The sequence below is a fragment of the Symsagittifera roscoffensis genome, chromosome 4, assembly GCF_963678635.1.
Source record: "Symsagittifera roscoffensis chromosome 4, txSymRosc1.1, whole genome shotgun sequence".
Taxonomy (NCBI): domain Eukaryota; kingdom Metazoa; phylum Xenacoelomorpha; order Acoela; family Convolutidae; genus Symsagittifera; species Symsagittifera roscoffensis.
The window spans coordinates 35,714,938-35,730,630 of NC_087065.1; the positions used below are offsets into that span (position 1 = coordinate 35,714,938).

Genomic DNA, 15,693 nt, shown 5'->3' on the forward strand with positions numbered 1-15,693 from the left:
TTTGCATTATTATCTCAAAAAGCGTGTTTTTTTTGCATTGACATTTAATTAAAAAATTGATTTTTTGGAACATCAATCTTGGTGACATATTTTGTCCTGCCAACTCGCCTTTTTCGCTGTGACACTGCTAGCATTTATGTATGGTAAACTAAAAACTCGTTTTTTGTATACAATCAATTTTTCTATGAATAACCTGGAACACTCGAAATGAATATATGCAGTATTATTTTTGTAGTTTCTGCGCATTTTTTAGACTGCATATTGCTTTTTTACTCCATTTTCTAATTCCATCTGCTTTCAATTTTGTGTTTCGGTTACACTACAACTAAAGTAAATTTTTAGTGCCTAAGAACGCGCGTTAAATTTTTTGTGCATAAGAACGCGCGCACCTCGACCGTTATTTCCTTTCAAGGACCGGCAAAATACCGCCAAAAAAGCAAAATGCTAATTATGCTCAGGATAAAGTGCATTCAAAATACACAAAGAGGAAAAGCGCATCGTAGTAAATAAATAGTAACTTTATTGCAGCGTTCTTTTTATCTGAAAAATAATTTTTTATTTCATTCCTCCCATTTCCATTATCTTGCGCGATTACTGCACTGCAACAGCGCTTGCTAAAATTTTTACAATTACATACTTATGCACCGCAAACCATCCGATTAAATTACACATTTTTTGTGGCTCTTTTCGGTTATTCCACCCTTCTAAAGTATGGAAAATGAAAAATTTAAATGGAAATTTTTATAATATAATGTGGACATTTACTAGGAAATGCACTATATTATTATGGGACTGGTAAAAACGAAGCATTTTTTTGTTCCGACTTTCGATACGAAAGTAACGGAATATTTGTGCTCGGGGTGGGTTTTTTTCTTCAGACAAATTTCGACTTTTTAACTAGCCATTTTTGACGGAATTTTTTTATATCATTCAAAGGTATTGTTGTCCTGAGCTTAAATTTGAAAAGATATTTCACCTGTGATCATTTTTCGTAAAGTTATGAGGGTTTAAAGATTGCCATTTTGGCCATTTTGACCAATTTGGGACAATTAACGCGCAATATAATTCGCGCTATTAACGCGTAAGCGGAGATTTAACCGTCTTATAAATTGGTTGAACGAAGCTTATTTGCCATAATTGATTTGTTACAAGGAACGAAATCTATCCTTTTGTACTTTATATGGCGTGTGGGGGGATGATTTTCATTAAAAAATTTCAAATTTTAGAGAAAAAAAAATTCATTTTATTTTATTACATTTAATTTTTTTTATGTATTACTGCTGCTCAATAAACCCTAAAAGGCAGTCGGAACATTCAGGGCTTCGCCCTGATACGAGCAGTCTTGTACTTAATTGAGTCTCAAACTGACTTTTTCTCCAATTTTCGCCAATTTTTTAGGCATAAACTTGATTAAAAGGATGCCAAATGCGTTTTTAATTGTCGTTAAATTCGCCTTTTGCCAGCTTGATTTAACGCTCGGGTTATCAGCCCTGCATTTTTTAAGTCAAATCAAAATCAGTCCAATTTTTTAAGTAAACTTGTCATTTCTTGTAAAATTGTCACGTCTCAATTTTTTTTCTATTTTTCGCGGTTGCAAATGGCTAAATGATCATAATCGATGCGGGCACGGTGCCGCTACAAAATAATTTGACGCATTGATTATTTTTAGTTTTTCGTTGCGTTCCTAAAATTTGCATATCTTTATTGCGATTTTCAGTAACTCTCGTTTCGATCTGGTTACAAAATTAGTTTTTATAAAAAGGGGACCCAGTGGACCGTAGCTTCTAATAAATTTCTGAAGGCCAACACTTTGTTGTTTTTATTTGAAGGTTTCAATTGCCCAATGTTAACAGTCTAAGCTATCTTTTCTTTCCCGCGGGGTTCTTTTCAAGGCAACTTATCACTAGTTTCTTTGATGGTCGCAGTCAAAATTGCAAGCTTCTAAACATTAAAAGTCCGGTCAGTCAAGCTGTCGTGTCATTTCATTTCGCGTCCGGGGTGGTAAATTAAACTTAGCTACTTTTATTTGGACTTATCTAAGTTCTCGCAGATTTTTGCAGTATACTTGAAGAAGGGATTTGAAATTGAAGCAAATAGTGGACAAGGGATTTAAAATAGCTCGGTTTTACTTCAAGCATAGAAAATCTGATATTTTTGTTGGTACACAAATTAAGTTTTTTTAAAAGGTTCACGCTCCAGTTAACAGCAGAATATTCGTTCGAATGAGCTGCAAAATAAGTTCAGTTTGAAAATCCATATTGACCGAAAAGACCAAAGTAGACCGAGTTTCTTTTAAGTGCGCGTGGCGCGGATTTTCTTCTTTGTCAGACAAGAGCATGTTTACAAAAACAACATAAAAATGCGCCTGTATTAAAATCATAACGACAATTTTTAGCGTATATTTTTTTAATCGGCAAATCATTATTTCAATTTTTCAGCTTATCTTAGAAATTGGGATAAATATTACCCTAATTTACATTATTTATCGATAAAATAATTTACAACCGCCATCGCTATCCTTTCACTACTGTTTACTTATTTACTCGCTTGTGAGAAGAGAAAAAGAGACACGAAAAAATGCCGAGCAGCGCTGTGAACATGCAGAACACCGCGTAAGTAAACAAATAGGGAGCGGGTTAGAATGAAAGATTCAGTCTAACCCGCTCCCTGTCTGTAAGTACGTCTGTAAATTCGGCAACAGGTACATTTCCGATTCTACTGCGAGCCGATCAGGCTGAAAATTTGCGAGTATGCGTTTTGAGGGGGGGTGGGGGGCGTTCAACAGTGCCGAAGTGGCCTAGGAAATTAGACGAAAAGCAAATTAGACGTGACCAACAAAAACGAATTTAGACGTCGATGCAAAATTACAAATATGGGAAATTAGACGTGATTGTATTGTTCGTGTCTGAAATTTGTTCACCGACTACAATTATCTTTCGTTCGAGCTTTCTTAAATGCAAATCAACTTTTCACATTTCGCAATTTTATCATTGTATAATTTATGCATTTCAAAAATGTTTTATAATCTTGAAATTAACATTTTATAAATCAATTGTGATAAGTGTTTTGGGCACTACTATGATAGAGTGGTCCCTCGAAAAAGCAACTATGATAGACAGGTCCCGCATGCATTTCGCTTGTTATTCCGACTTTCGATACGAAAGTAACGGAATATTTGTGCTCGGGGTGGGTTTTTTTTTCTTCAGACAAATTTCGACTTTTTAACTAGCCGTTTTTGACGGAATTTTTTTATATCATTCGAAAGGTATTGTTGACCTGAGCTTAAATTTGAAAAGATATTTCACCTGTGATCATTTCTCGTAAAGTTATGAGGGCTTAAAGATTGCCATTTTGGCCATTTTGACCAATTTGGGACAATTAACGCGCGATATAATTCGCGCTATTAACGCGTAAGCGGAGATTTATTCCGTCTTATAAATCGTTCCAAATTGGTTGATCGAAGCTTATTTGGCAAAAATGATGTGTTACAAGGAACGAAAACTATCTTTTTGTACTTTATATGGCGTGTGGGGGATGATTTTCATAAAAAATTTCAAATTTTAGAGAAAAAAAATTTCATTTTATTTTATTACATTTAATTTTTTTTATGAATTACTGCTGCTCAATAAACCCTAAAAGGCAGTCGGAACATTCAGGGCTTCGCCCTGATACGAGCAGTCTTGTACTTAATTGAGTCTCAAACTGACTTTTTCTCCAATTTTCGCCAATTTTTTAGGCATAAACTTGATTAAAAGGATGCCAAATGCGTTTTTAATTGTCGTTAAATTCGCCTTTTGCCAGCTTGATTTAACGCTCGGGTTATCAGCCCTGCATTTTTTAAGTCAAATCAAAATCAGTCCAATTTTTTAAGTAAACTTGTCATTTCTTGTAAAATTGTCACGTCACAATTTTTTTTCTATTTTTCGCGGTTGCAAATGGCTAAATGATCATAATCGATGCGGGCACGGTGCCGCTACAAAATAATTTGACGCATTGATTATTTTTAGTTTTTCGTTGCGTTCCTAAAATTTGCATATCTTTATTTTGATTTTCAGTAACTCTCGTTTCGATCTGGTTACAAAATTAGTTTTTATAAAAAGGGGACCCAGTGGACCGTAGCTTCTAATAAATTTCTGAAGGCCAACACTTTGTTGTTTTTATTTGAAGGTTTCAATTGCCCAATGTTAACAGTCTAAGCTATCTTTTCTTTCCCGCGGGGTTCTTTTCAAGGCAACTTATCACTAGTTTCTTTGATGGTCGCAGTCAAAATTGCAAGCTTCTAAACATTAAAAGTCCGGTCAGTCAAGCTGTCGTGTCATTTCATTTCGCGTCCGGGGTGGTAAATTAAACTTAGCTACTTTTATTTGGACTTATCTAAGTTCTCGCAGATTTTTGCAGTATACTTGAAGAAGGGATTTGAAATTGAAGCAAATAGTGGACAAGGGATTTAAAATAGCTCGGTTTTACTTCAAGCATAGAAAATCTGATATTTTTGTTGGTACACAAATTAAGTTTTTTTAAAAGGTTCACGCTCCAGTTAACAGCAGAATATTCGTTCGAATGAGCTGCAAAATAAGTTCAGTTTGAAAATCCATATTGACCGAAAAGACCAAAGTAGACCGAGTTTCTTTTAAGTGCGCGTGGCGCGGATTTTCTTCTTTGTCAGACAAGAGCATGTTTACAAAAACAACATAAAAATGCGCCTGTATTAAAATCATAACGACAATTTTTAGCGTATATTTTTTTAATCGGCAAATCATTATTTCAATTTTTCAGCTTATCTTAGAAATTGGGATAAATATTACCCTAATTTACATTATTTATCGATAAAATAATTTACAACCGCCATCGCTATCCTTTCACTACTGTTTACTTATTTACTCGCTTGTGAGAAGAGAAAAAGAGACACGAAAAAATGCCGAGCAGCGCTGTGAACATGCAGAACACCGCGTAAGTAAACAAATAGGGAGCGGGTTAGAATGAAAGATTCAGTCTAACCCGCTCCCTGTCTGTAAGTACGTCTGTAAATTCGGCAACAGGTACATTTCCGATTCTACTGCGAGCCGATCAGGCTGAAAATTTGCGAGTATGCGTTTTGAGGGGGGGTGGGGGGCGTTCAACAGTGCCGAAGTGGCCTAGGAAATTAGACGAAAAGCAAATTAGACGTGACCAACAAAAACGAATTTAGACGTCGATGCAAAATTACAAATATGGGAAATTAGACGTGATTGTATTGTTCGTGTCTGAAATTTGTTCACCGACTACAATTATCTTTCGTTCGAGCTTTCTTAAATGCAAATCAACTTTTCACATTTCGCAATTTTATCATTGTATAATTTATGCATTTCAAAAATGTTTTATAATCTTGAAATTAACATTTTATAAATCAATTGTGATAAGTGTTTTGGGCACTACTATGATAGAGTGGTCCCTCGAAAAAGCAACTATGATAGACAGGTCCCGCATGCATTTCGCTTGTTATTCCGACTTTCGATACGAAAGTAACGGAATATTTGTGCTCGGGGTGGGTTTTTTTTTCTTCAGACAAATTTCGACTTTTTAACTAGCCGTTTTTGACGGAATTTTTTTATATCATTCGAAAGGTATTGTTGACCTGAGCTTAAATTTGAAAAGATATTTCACCTGTGATCATTTCTCGTAAAGTTATGAGGGCTTAAAGATTGCCATTTTGGCCATTTTGACCAATTTGGGACAATTAACGCGCGATATAATTCGCGCTATTAATGCGTAAGCGGAGATTTATTCCGTCTTATAAATCGTTCCAAATTGGTTGATCGAAGCTTATTTGGCAAAAATGATGTGTTACAAGGAACGAAAATTATCTTTTTATACTTTATATGGCGTGTGGGGGATGATTTTCATAAAAAATTTCAAATTTTAGAAGAAGAAAAAATTTCATTTTATTTTATTAAACTTAATTTTTTAAGGTTTTTACTGCCCAATAAATCTTAAAAGGCAGTCGGAACATTCAAGGCTTCGCCCTTATACGAGCAGTCTTGTTATAATTTTGAAAACTAATTTGTGTATAAATTATTCATTTCAAAAATCTTGCAAAATATGTTCAGCCAAAAACTTTTCAGACTGAAAATTGTAATCACTATTGTTTATATATTGAAATTTGCTCGCTTTACTTTGTTTTACGGTTTAACAACCATATAATTGGGTTGACTTATTTGTCATCAAAACCCACTATCGGCAGTTTCTTTTAAATTTCCAACAATAAAATTGTGAGGGGGAGGTTTTAAGAGGTAACAAAACATGAAATTTGTTTGAAAATATACTGCGACATCTTTCTGAAAGGCGTAATCATAATTATTGAACGATTTGAGAGCCCTAGGTGTCGTATTCTCAAGGGACCTGGTTATTTTTAAGGGACCACTCTATCATAGTAAGTACCGTTTTTTGATATGCAATGGGATCATACACTATTTTTGTAAATATGAAAATTTGTTTTGGGCAATAAGTTTTGTTAGCCCATTGCTTTCCGTCTAAAATGCTAGTTTTGCAAAAACAATTTAACGTCTAAATTCATTTTTGTTGGTCACGTCTAATTTGCTTATCGTCTAATTTGCTGGTGAATTCCCATAGGTTCCAATATTCATAGGTTCCAAAATAAAAAAATCAGTCGCATAAGTTCCAAAATTTATTTTCTTGAACTCTGATTGGTTGAAATTTGATCCAACAAATTTATGGATCGATTGTTTACTGTTCAACCAGCATAAACTCAAGCTGCAGGTCCCGCATGCATTTCGCTTGTTATTCCGACTTTCGATACGAAAGTAACGGAATATTTCTGCTCGGGGTGGGTTTTTTTTTCTTCAGACAAATTTCGACTTTTTAACTAGCCGTTTTTGACGGAATTTTTTTATATCATTCGAAAAGTATTGTTGACCTGAGCTTAAATTTGAAAAGATATTTCACCTGTGATCATTTCTCGTAAAGTTATGAGGGCTTAAAGATTGCCATTTTGGCCATTTTGACCAATTTGGGACAATTAACGCGCGATATAATTCGCGCTATTAATGCGTAAGCGGAGATTTATTCCGTCTTATAAATCGTTCCAAATTGGTTGATCGAAGCTTATTTGGCAAAAATGATGTGTTACAAGGAACGAAAATTATCTTTTTATACTTTATATGGCGTGTGGGGGATGATTTTCATAAAAAATTTCAAATTTTAGAAGAAGAAAAAATTTCATTTTATTTTATTAAACTTAATTTTTTAAGGTTTTTACTGCCCAATAAATCTTAAAAGGCAGTCGGAACATTCAAGGCTTCGCCCTTATACGAGCAGTCTTGTTATAATTTTGAAAACTAATTTGTGTATAAATTATTCATTTCAAAAATCTTGCAAAATATGTTCAGCCAAAAACTTTTCAGACTGAAAATTGTAATCACTATTGTTTATATATTGAAATTTGCTCGCTTTACTTTGTTTTACGGTTTAACAACCATATAATTGGGTTGACTTATTTGTCATCAAAACCCACTATCGGCAGTTTCTTTTAAATTTCCAACAATAAAATTGTGAGGGGGAGGTTTTAAGAGGTAACAAAACATGAAATTTGTTTGAAAATATACTGCGACATCTTTCTGAAAGGCGTAATCATAATTATTGAACGATTTGAGAGCCCTAGGTGTCGTATTCTCAAGGGACCTGGTTATTTTTAAGGGACCACTCTATCATAGTAAGTACCGTTTTTTGATATGCAATGGGATCATACACTATTTTTGTAAATATGAAAATTTGTTTTGGGCAATAAGTTTTGTTAGCCCATTGCTTTCCGTCTAAAATGCTAGTTTTGCAAAAACAATTTAACGTCTAAATTCATTTTTGTTGGTCACGTCTAATTTGCTTATCGTCTAATTTGCTGGTGAATTCCCATAGGTTCCAATATTCATAGGTTCCAAAATAAAAAAATCAGTCGCATAAGTTCCAAAATTTATTTTCTTGAACTCTGATTGGTTGAAATTTGATCCAACAAATTTATGGATCGATTGTTTACTGTTCAACCAGCATAAACTCAAGCTGCAGGTCCCGCATGCATTTCGCTTGTTATTCCGACTTTCGATACGAAAGTAACGGAATATTTCTGCTCGGGGTGGGTTTTTTTTTCTTCAGACAAATTTCGACTTTTTAACTAGCCGTTTTTGACGGAATTTTTTTATATCATTCGAAAAGTATTGTTGACCTGAGCTTAAATTTGAAAAGATATTTCACCTGTGATCATTTCTCGTAAAGTTATGAGGGCTTAAAGATTGCCATTTTGGCCATTTTGACCAATTTGGGACAATTAACGCGCGATATAATTCGCGCTATTAACGCGTAAGCGGAGATTTATTCCGTCTTATAAATCGTTCCAAATTGGTTGATCGAAGCTTATTTGGCATAAATGATGTGTTACAAGGAACGAAAACTATCTTTTTGTACTTTATATGGCGTGTGGGGGATGATTTTCATAAAAAATTTCAAATTTTAGAAGAAGAAAAAATTTCATTTTATTTTATTAAACTTAATTTTTTAAGGTTTTTACTGCCCAATAAATCTTAAAAGGCAGTCGGAACATTCAGGGCTTCGCCCTTATACGAGCAGTTTTGTTATAATTTTGAAAACTAATTTGTGTATAAATTATTCATTTCAAAAGTCTTGCAAAATATTTTCAGCCAAAAACTTTTCAGACTGAAAATTGTAATCACTATTGTTTATATATTAAAATTTGCTCGCTTTACTTTGTTTTACGGTTTAACAACCATATAATTGGGTTGACTTATTTGTCATCAAAACCAACTATCGGCAGTTTCTTTTAAATTTTCAACAATAAAATTGTGAGGGGGAGGTTTTAAGAGGTAACAAAACATGAAATTTGTTTGAAAATATACTGCGACATCTTTCTGAAAGGCGTAATCATAATTATTGAACGATTTGAGAGCCCTAGGTGTCGTATTCTCAAGGGACCTGGTTATTTTCAAGGGACCACTCTATCATAGTAAGTACCGTTTTTTGATATGCAATGGGATCATACACTATTTTTGTAAATATGAAAATTTGTTTTGGGCAATAAGTTTTGTTAGCCCATTGCTTTCCGTCTAAAATGCTAGTTTTGCAAAAACAATTTAACGTCTAAATTCATTTTTGTTGGTCACGTCTAATTTGCTTATCGTCTAATTTGCTGGTGAATTCCCATAGGTTCCAATATTCATGGGTTCCAAAATAAAAAAATCAGTCGCATAAGTTCCAAAATTTATTTTCTTGAACTCTGATTGGTTGAAATTTGAGCCAACAAATTTATGGATCGATTGTTTACTGTTCAACCAGCATAAACTCAAGCTGCAGAATAGTGACCGCCGCAGCCGCGCCAACGTGTTGCGAGCTTGCCACTAAAGGGTAGGACTGTGTACGAAATTTAGAGCCGGTTATCGCCGCGAAGCGGCGACGCGCCCGTAGCGCGCCCACCGGCGACTTTAAGCCGAGACTCGGCTAATTTAGTCTTTTGACCAATTGAAAAGATTTGAAACTTATGCGACTGCTTTTTTATTTTGGAACCTATGGGACTAATTTTTTTTATTTTGGAACCTGTGAATACGCACCAGTTTCCTAACCCCCAGTGCCGAAGTGCAACAGTGCCGATAAATGCGGGAAAATTTCAACCAATCAAAATTGCTAAACGTTTCTATTGGCTAAATGCCTTTCTCACAAAATCGAAGTCAGTATTAACAGAAAATGTATTAAATCAGTTGAAAATAATCGAAATTATTAAAATTGGGGGTTTCAACCGCAATACAATTCAGATAATAATCAAGATTAATGAGGTCAAAATCCTAAGAATTTTTCAGTCTTGAAAAATCATATGCTTATTATCTAATCGGTCAGTATTAACACTACTGGCCTGGATTTATTTTTCTTACTTTGAGATTTTCGCTATTTACTTTGAGATTTGAATACTCAATTCTGATTGGCTGAAAGTAAGCTAAAATTAATTTCAAGCATTCGGTCCTTCAAGCATGAGGGACGCCACCATCTTAAACAATTATTTTGGCGCCAAAACATCTAAATTGCAAATTTTCTCTCCCAAGATTTTTAAGTGCCACTTAAGATTGTAAATTGATCATCGTTTAATTTTTGTTTGCCGCACTTAATATGTGGAGGCGGAGCAAAAAGCAGAATGGTCCAAGAGCAGAATGGGTCCAAGAGCAGAAAAACAGAAAAAAAATTATCTTTTTTTGATTAATACAGGCTAATTGATAAACAAGTATTATAATCGTCAATAATACCAAGAAAACGAATAAAATATGCATGAATTGAATGATTTTAACAAGTTTTTCTGAACAAAATTTTAAAAAAATCTCGATTAAATTATTCAAATTATGCATAAACTATTGCTTCTTTGGTAATATTGACAATTCTTATACTTAACTTACCCATAAGCTTATAAAAATTGATATTTTTCTGTTTTTCTGCTCTTGGACCCATTCTGCTCTTAAACCATTCTGCTCATTGACTGGCCACTGTTGAAATTTGTTCATATTTTCGGCACTGTTGAACAAAGTTTTCATTGTCGGAACTGTTGAACTAAATTTTATTTTTCGGCACTTGCACTTCGGCACTGTTGTACTGCCCCGTTTTGAGCAACCCTGATTCTATATCAATAATATAATGACTTTCCAAAATTAAATTTCAAAATAACATGTCGCTAGAGAATGGGAAGTCAGTTATAATTTGAATTTTATAGTATTGTTCCGACTTTCGATACGAAAGTGACGGAATATTTGTACTCGGGGTGGGTTTTTTTTTCTTCAGACAAATTTCTACTTTTTAACTAGCCATTTTTGACGGAATTTTTTTATATCATTCAAAAGGTATTGTTGTCTTGAGCTTAAATTTTTCAGTTTTTCAGTTTTCGTACTTCAAAAAGACTGTTTCGAAGATGAACAGTTAAAGCGAGAATTTTTCTAACCAAACCGACGCTGTTATACACTCTCAATTCAGCTCAGCTCAATTGAAATTTATTTTTCGGCACTTGTACTTCGGCACTGTTTTACTGCCCCGTTTTGAGCAACCCTGATTCTATATCAATAATATAATGACTTTCCAAAATTAAATTTCAAAATAACATGTCGCTAGAGAATGGGAAGTCAGTTATAATTTGAATTTTATAGTATTGTTGTTCCGACTTTCGATACGAAAGTGACGGAATATTTGTACTCGGGGTGGGTTTTTTTTTTCTTCAGACAAATTTCTACTTTTTAACTAGCCATTTTTGACGGAATTTTTTAATATCATTCAAAAGGTATTGTTGTCTTGAGCTTAAATTTGAAAAGATATTTTACCTGTGATCATTTTTCATAAATTTACGGGGGTTTAAAGATTGCCATTTTGGCTAATTTGGGACAATTAACACGCGATATATATCGCTTTATTAACGCGTAATAGGAGAGTTAATGCCTCTTAGAAATTGCTCCAAACTGGTTGAAAGAAGCTTTTTTGCCATAATTGATTTGTTACAAGGAGCGAATTTTATCCTTTTGTTCTTTATATGGCGTGTGGGGGGATGTTTTTCATAAAAATTTTCAATTGATACGAGCAGTCTTGTTTGAATTTTATAGCGAAATAAAACACAAAAAAGTTCGAAAGGCTTATAGTTTTTCAAAAATCGTTTTTCAGTTTTCGTACTTCAAAATGACTGTTTCGAAGATGAACAGTTAAAGCGAGAATTTTTCTAACCAAACCGACGCTGTTATACATTCTCAATTCAGCTCAGCTCAAAAACATGAAACACTTACATATTTCCTCCCAAGTCTATCAATCTTAGATATCTTTGAAAAATCTTGAAGAATCTCGGTTAAATCTTAAAGAAAATCTTGGCTGTCTTGGCAAATTCTTGCCAAAGAATATTGGAAGATATCAAAGTTTCTTCAAGAAAATTCAAAGAATTTTGAAGAAAACAACAAAGATAACAAACATTTTTTGAAAGATTTTTGACGATTTGCGAAGATGAACGATATTATTTTTAAGTTTTCGAAGATTTCAAAAACAATTTCGGCCCTTTTATTGAAGATTAATTTAAGGTTTTCTAAAAAAAAATTTAAAATTCTCCAGAACTCGGTTTTAGAACTCAATTGTAAAACAATTAAAAATTAGGCTAATTATGATTATAACAAAGTCAAATTAAATTATAAAAAATTCATTGAAAGGATGCGCATAACTAATAATCATCAGAATAACAATCAAAGTAAAAAAATTTCAAAATTTTCTGATGATTATCAGTCTCAAAGCAACTAAAACTCAAAGTCTAGAAAAATCTTGAAGATCTTTTCAACATTGCATCAAAAATCAAATTCCTCCGTTGAGCTGCCGGAGCCATCTTACACGTTTCTTTGGATGTTTTCATGTAGTTTGGACGCTTAGGTACCTTCGAAAAAGCCGGAAGAATTTTATAATTTTTTTGAGATCTTTGATGAATCTTCAAGAGTTTTCAAAATCTTGGCAAGATTTTCAAGATGACTGGACCTAGGCCAAGTTTGTAAAAAAACTAATTCATCTGAGCTACCGAAGTATTCATGTACTATGTAATCGTGCACGCAAATAATCTGAACATTCAAAAAATCACCCAACATGCAAATCATCTGAGCTATCTCGGCAGCTTTCGCGAACAAAACTTACTTACAAAACTGGAAATTCAGTTAGAAATTTTCAATTTTTTTCCGCGCTGATTCAGGGTTTTATCATGGCTATTTTATCCGTGATTATCGATGAGCATTATAGCCATGCAGAGATAGCTATCTATGACAGGTCAACCCGGGTATTTAAATGCAATTTTGGATCAACCTTACAATCCCCCTGCCTTAGTGAACAACCGTAGAATATCTACCCCACGTAGAATATCTACACCCTATATTTATTTTGAAAATTAATTCTGTATAAAATAAGATTTTCCAACAAACGCGCAAATAAATTGTTTCGGCAGTTTTCATGCGGTGTTGCATTTGAATGCTATTTTTTACTTAAGCTATGGTATTTTCATTTTAGCGCATATCTAAAAATTTAGCGCATATCTGGGCTATACTAAAGGCATTTCCTAAAAAATTTATATCCCTCCAATACGATTGGGGGGGGGGGGGGGGGGGGGGTGGGGGGTATTGAACGGTTGATTCGCATATTTCATCTAGGCTATCAATAAATAGCCATTCAGGTTCGTTCAATTAACTTGATCTGATTATTTTTATCGAATATTTCCCTAACTTCACACTTTTTGTCAACATAATACCTCTGAACTGCTTGTAAAGGTCTATGAAGCAGTTTTTACTTCAAAAATATTGAAGAAGTTTTCAAAAAAATGAAATTTCTTATTCTAAATCAATAGTGATTTTTCAAAAATTTGGACTCAAATTGAATGTGCTAGAAAATGTGAAGTCAGCCATTTTTTCAATGTTTGTTTTTGTTTTAATTGAAATAAAGCTGGAAAAAAGGCAAAAGTTTGCGATCAGTAACGAATAATTTACAGATGGTTAGCTTAAAGATTAACCTTAATTTGGTGGTTTTAGCCATGTAAGTTAATTTTAACATTTTTATATGGAATTATACACCAAAAATGTAACTTTTTGTATATCGCTAGATAATTTTTATTTAGAAAATTTTGGTGGTTGAGAAAAAAAGGCCTGTTTTTTTTTACAAAATTATCTTGATTTTTTTGCATATGAATTGTGATTTTTGGGTGAAAAACTCATCCTGGACTACGTCATAAACACAAGTATATTTGAGCACAAAAGCAAGTTTGCAACAAAAAAGGGATTAAATTTTTTTACCTCAAACTTGTGTTTTTCTATGACAAAAGGCATATCATACAATTTTCATATATGAAAACTATATGATAAGCATTTTTCTGACCGAAACTGAAATTATCTTTGTGACAGTAAGTTGATCTCAATCACTGAAAACCTCTATAAAACTCATTTAAAATTGCCCAACAAAAGTTTCAATTTTCTAGTTTTTCTCTAAAAAAATGCTTGTCGTTTAATTTCATATTTGAAAGTTACATGATACGCAGTTTTCCGAACAAAACTAAAATAATGTTTTTGATAGTTAAATTGCTATTTGTCATTGAAAGCCTTCATTAACCTCATTTGTAATTACAGAAACATGTTTTGGAGAGATTTTTGAAAAAAAAAATTATAACAGAATGCTTATCATACAATTTTCATCCATGAAAACAGTATGATAAGCATTTTTCATCCAAATTTTTTAAATCAGTTTTACATGCCCAGAAAGGTTGAATTGAGCCAAATAGAATGAAAATGTATATTGAAAATCTTTAAAACAAATTTGAAATTTTGTATGAAAATTGCATGACAAGCGTTTTTTCCATACTATGAAATTGTATGATCTGCATTTTTCATCCAAATTTTTTTAAATCATTTTTTACATGACCAGAAAATTTCAAATGAGCCAAATCGAATGAAAACGTGTATTTAAAATTTACAGTTTTTAAATTTTGTATGAAAATTGTATGACAAGCGTTTCTTCCATACTATGAATTTGTATGATCAGCATTTTTTTCATGCTTTTTAATGCTATGGATGACTTGAAACAACATGACCCAGATTTATTTTTTCAAGTGCATCAGAATCGAATATATCATTTTACAGCAGACTTCAATAAAAACCAGGTTGGTACAAATATGATAGACGGGTATTGATAAAGTAACCAGGTTGCCCTTGAATAGGACGTCTCATTTTTCCAAGTTTTTTTTATTAGAAGGCTATGATATAGAAACATGCCCAATTATATTTCCCAAAGAATTTTTGAGTTTCAACTGCAAATCATTTGTGAAATATCCCTCCGAAGTTTTTGAAGGCAAAGAAATGAAAAAAAAAAAGACATAAGAAGTCTAATACAACTATGCATTTCAAATGATAAATAGTTAGTAACAAATAATTTGTGCGGTGATAAAAGCAAAATGATGAAAACTTAATATACTGTTTGGAAACTAAATTGTTTTTGAAAATGCATTATTCATACGCAACTCAGTTTTAATTCTTTACTTGTGTAAGTAGTGTATTTGTCTATGCGGAACCTATCATAATTGCCGTTCATGGTAGTTTTTTAGAGGAACTGGTCTACCATAATGTGCATGCAGAGCTTTTCTAGCATCTCAATCCATTGTCGCAGGCCCTCGCACGATTGAAAAACATATATTGGGAACCACAATTGTGGTAGAAGGTACTCTTCAACTGTTTCACTGCCAATTCTTTTTTTTTTCAAATACCTTTCGAACATTTTTGACGGAATTTTTTTATATCGTTCGAAAGGTATTTTTTCAATTTAAGCTCAATTCCTTTCGAACGATACCTTTCGAACGATATAAAAAAATGCCTTTCGAACGATATAAAAAAATTCCGTCAAAAATGGCTAGTTAAAAAGTCGAAATTTGTCTGAAGAAAAAAAAACCCACCCGAGCACAAATATTCCGTTACTTTCGCATCGAAAGTCGGAACAATTACGTCTAATTTTTCATAAATATAGTTATGCTTCGAAGTCTAAATTCATTTTTGCCACGTCTAGTTTGCTTGTCGTCAATTTTTTTGGCAGCGGAATATTTGTTAGCTATTTGGTACGTTTTTTTGACAGGTGCACGCTTATTTTCTAGCCTGTTCTGAAAGAATAGTTTGTAACATC

At 33.1% G+C, this 15,693-nt stretch overlaps 2 protein-coding genes across 4 annotated transcripts in view; both read left to right on the forward strand.

Moving 5' to 3' along the window:
* Window positions 1–15,693, forward strand: part of LOC134843931 (galactosylgalactosylxylosylprotein 3-beta-glucuronosyltransferase 2-like) — a 405,495-nt gene that overhangs the window by 48,557 nt on the left and 341,245 nt on the right. The gene's annotated exons all lie outside the window — the stretch shown is intronic.
* LOC134844295 (uncharacterized) overlaps window positions 1–15,693 on the forward strand; it is a 52,480-nt gene that overhangs the window by 8,126 nt on the left and 28,661 nt on the right. For 2 of the 3 annotated variants that reach the window (XM_063860910.1, XM_063860909.1), the window contains exon 1: window positions 4,089–4,950. The exons of the other annotated variant lie outside the window; for it this stretch is intronic. In XM_063860910.1, the coding sequence (XP_063716980.1) occupies window positions 4,916–4,950 (35 nt within the window). In that variant the 5' untranslated portion in view covers window positions 4,089–4,915. Of the gene's footprint in view, window positions 1–4,088; window positions 4,951–15,693 lie in introns of those variants that run through there. 3 annotated transcript variants of the gene reach the window in all.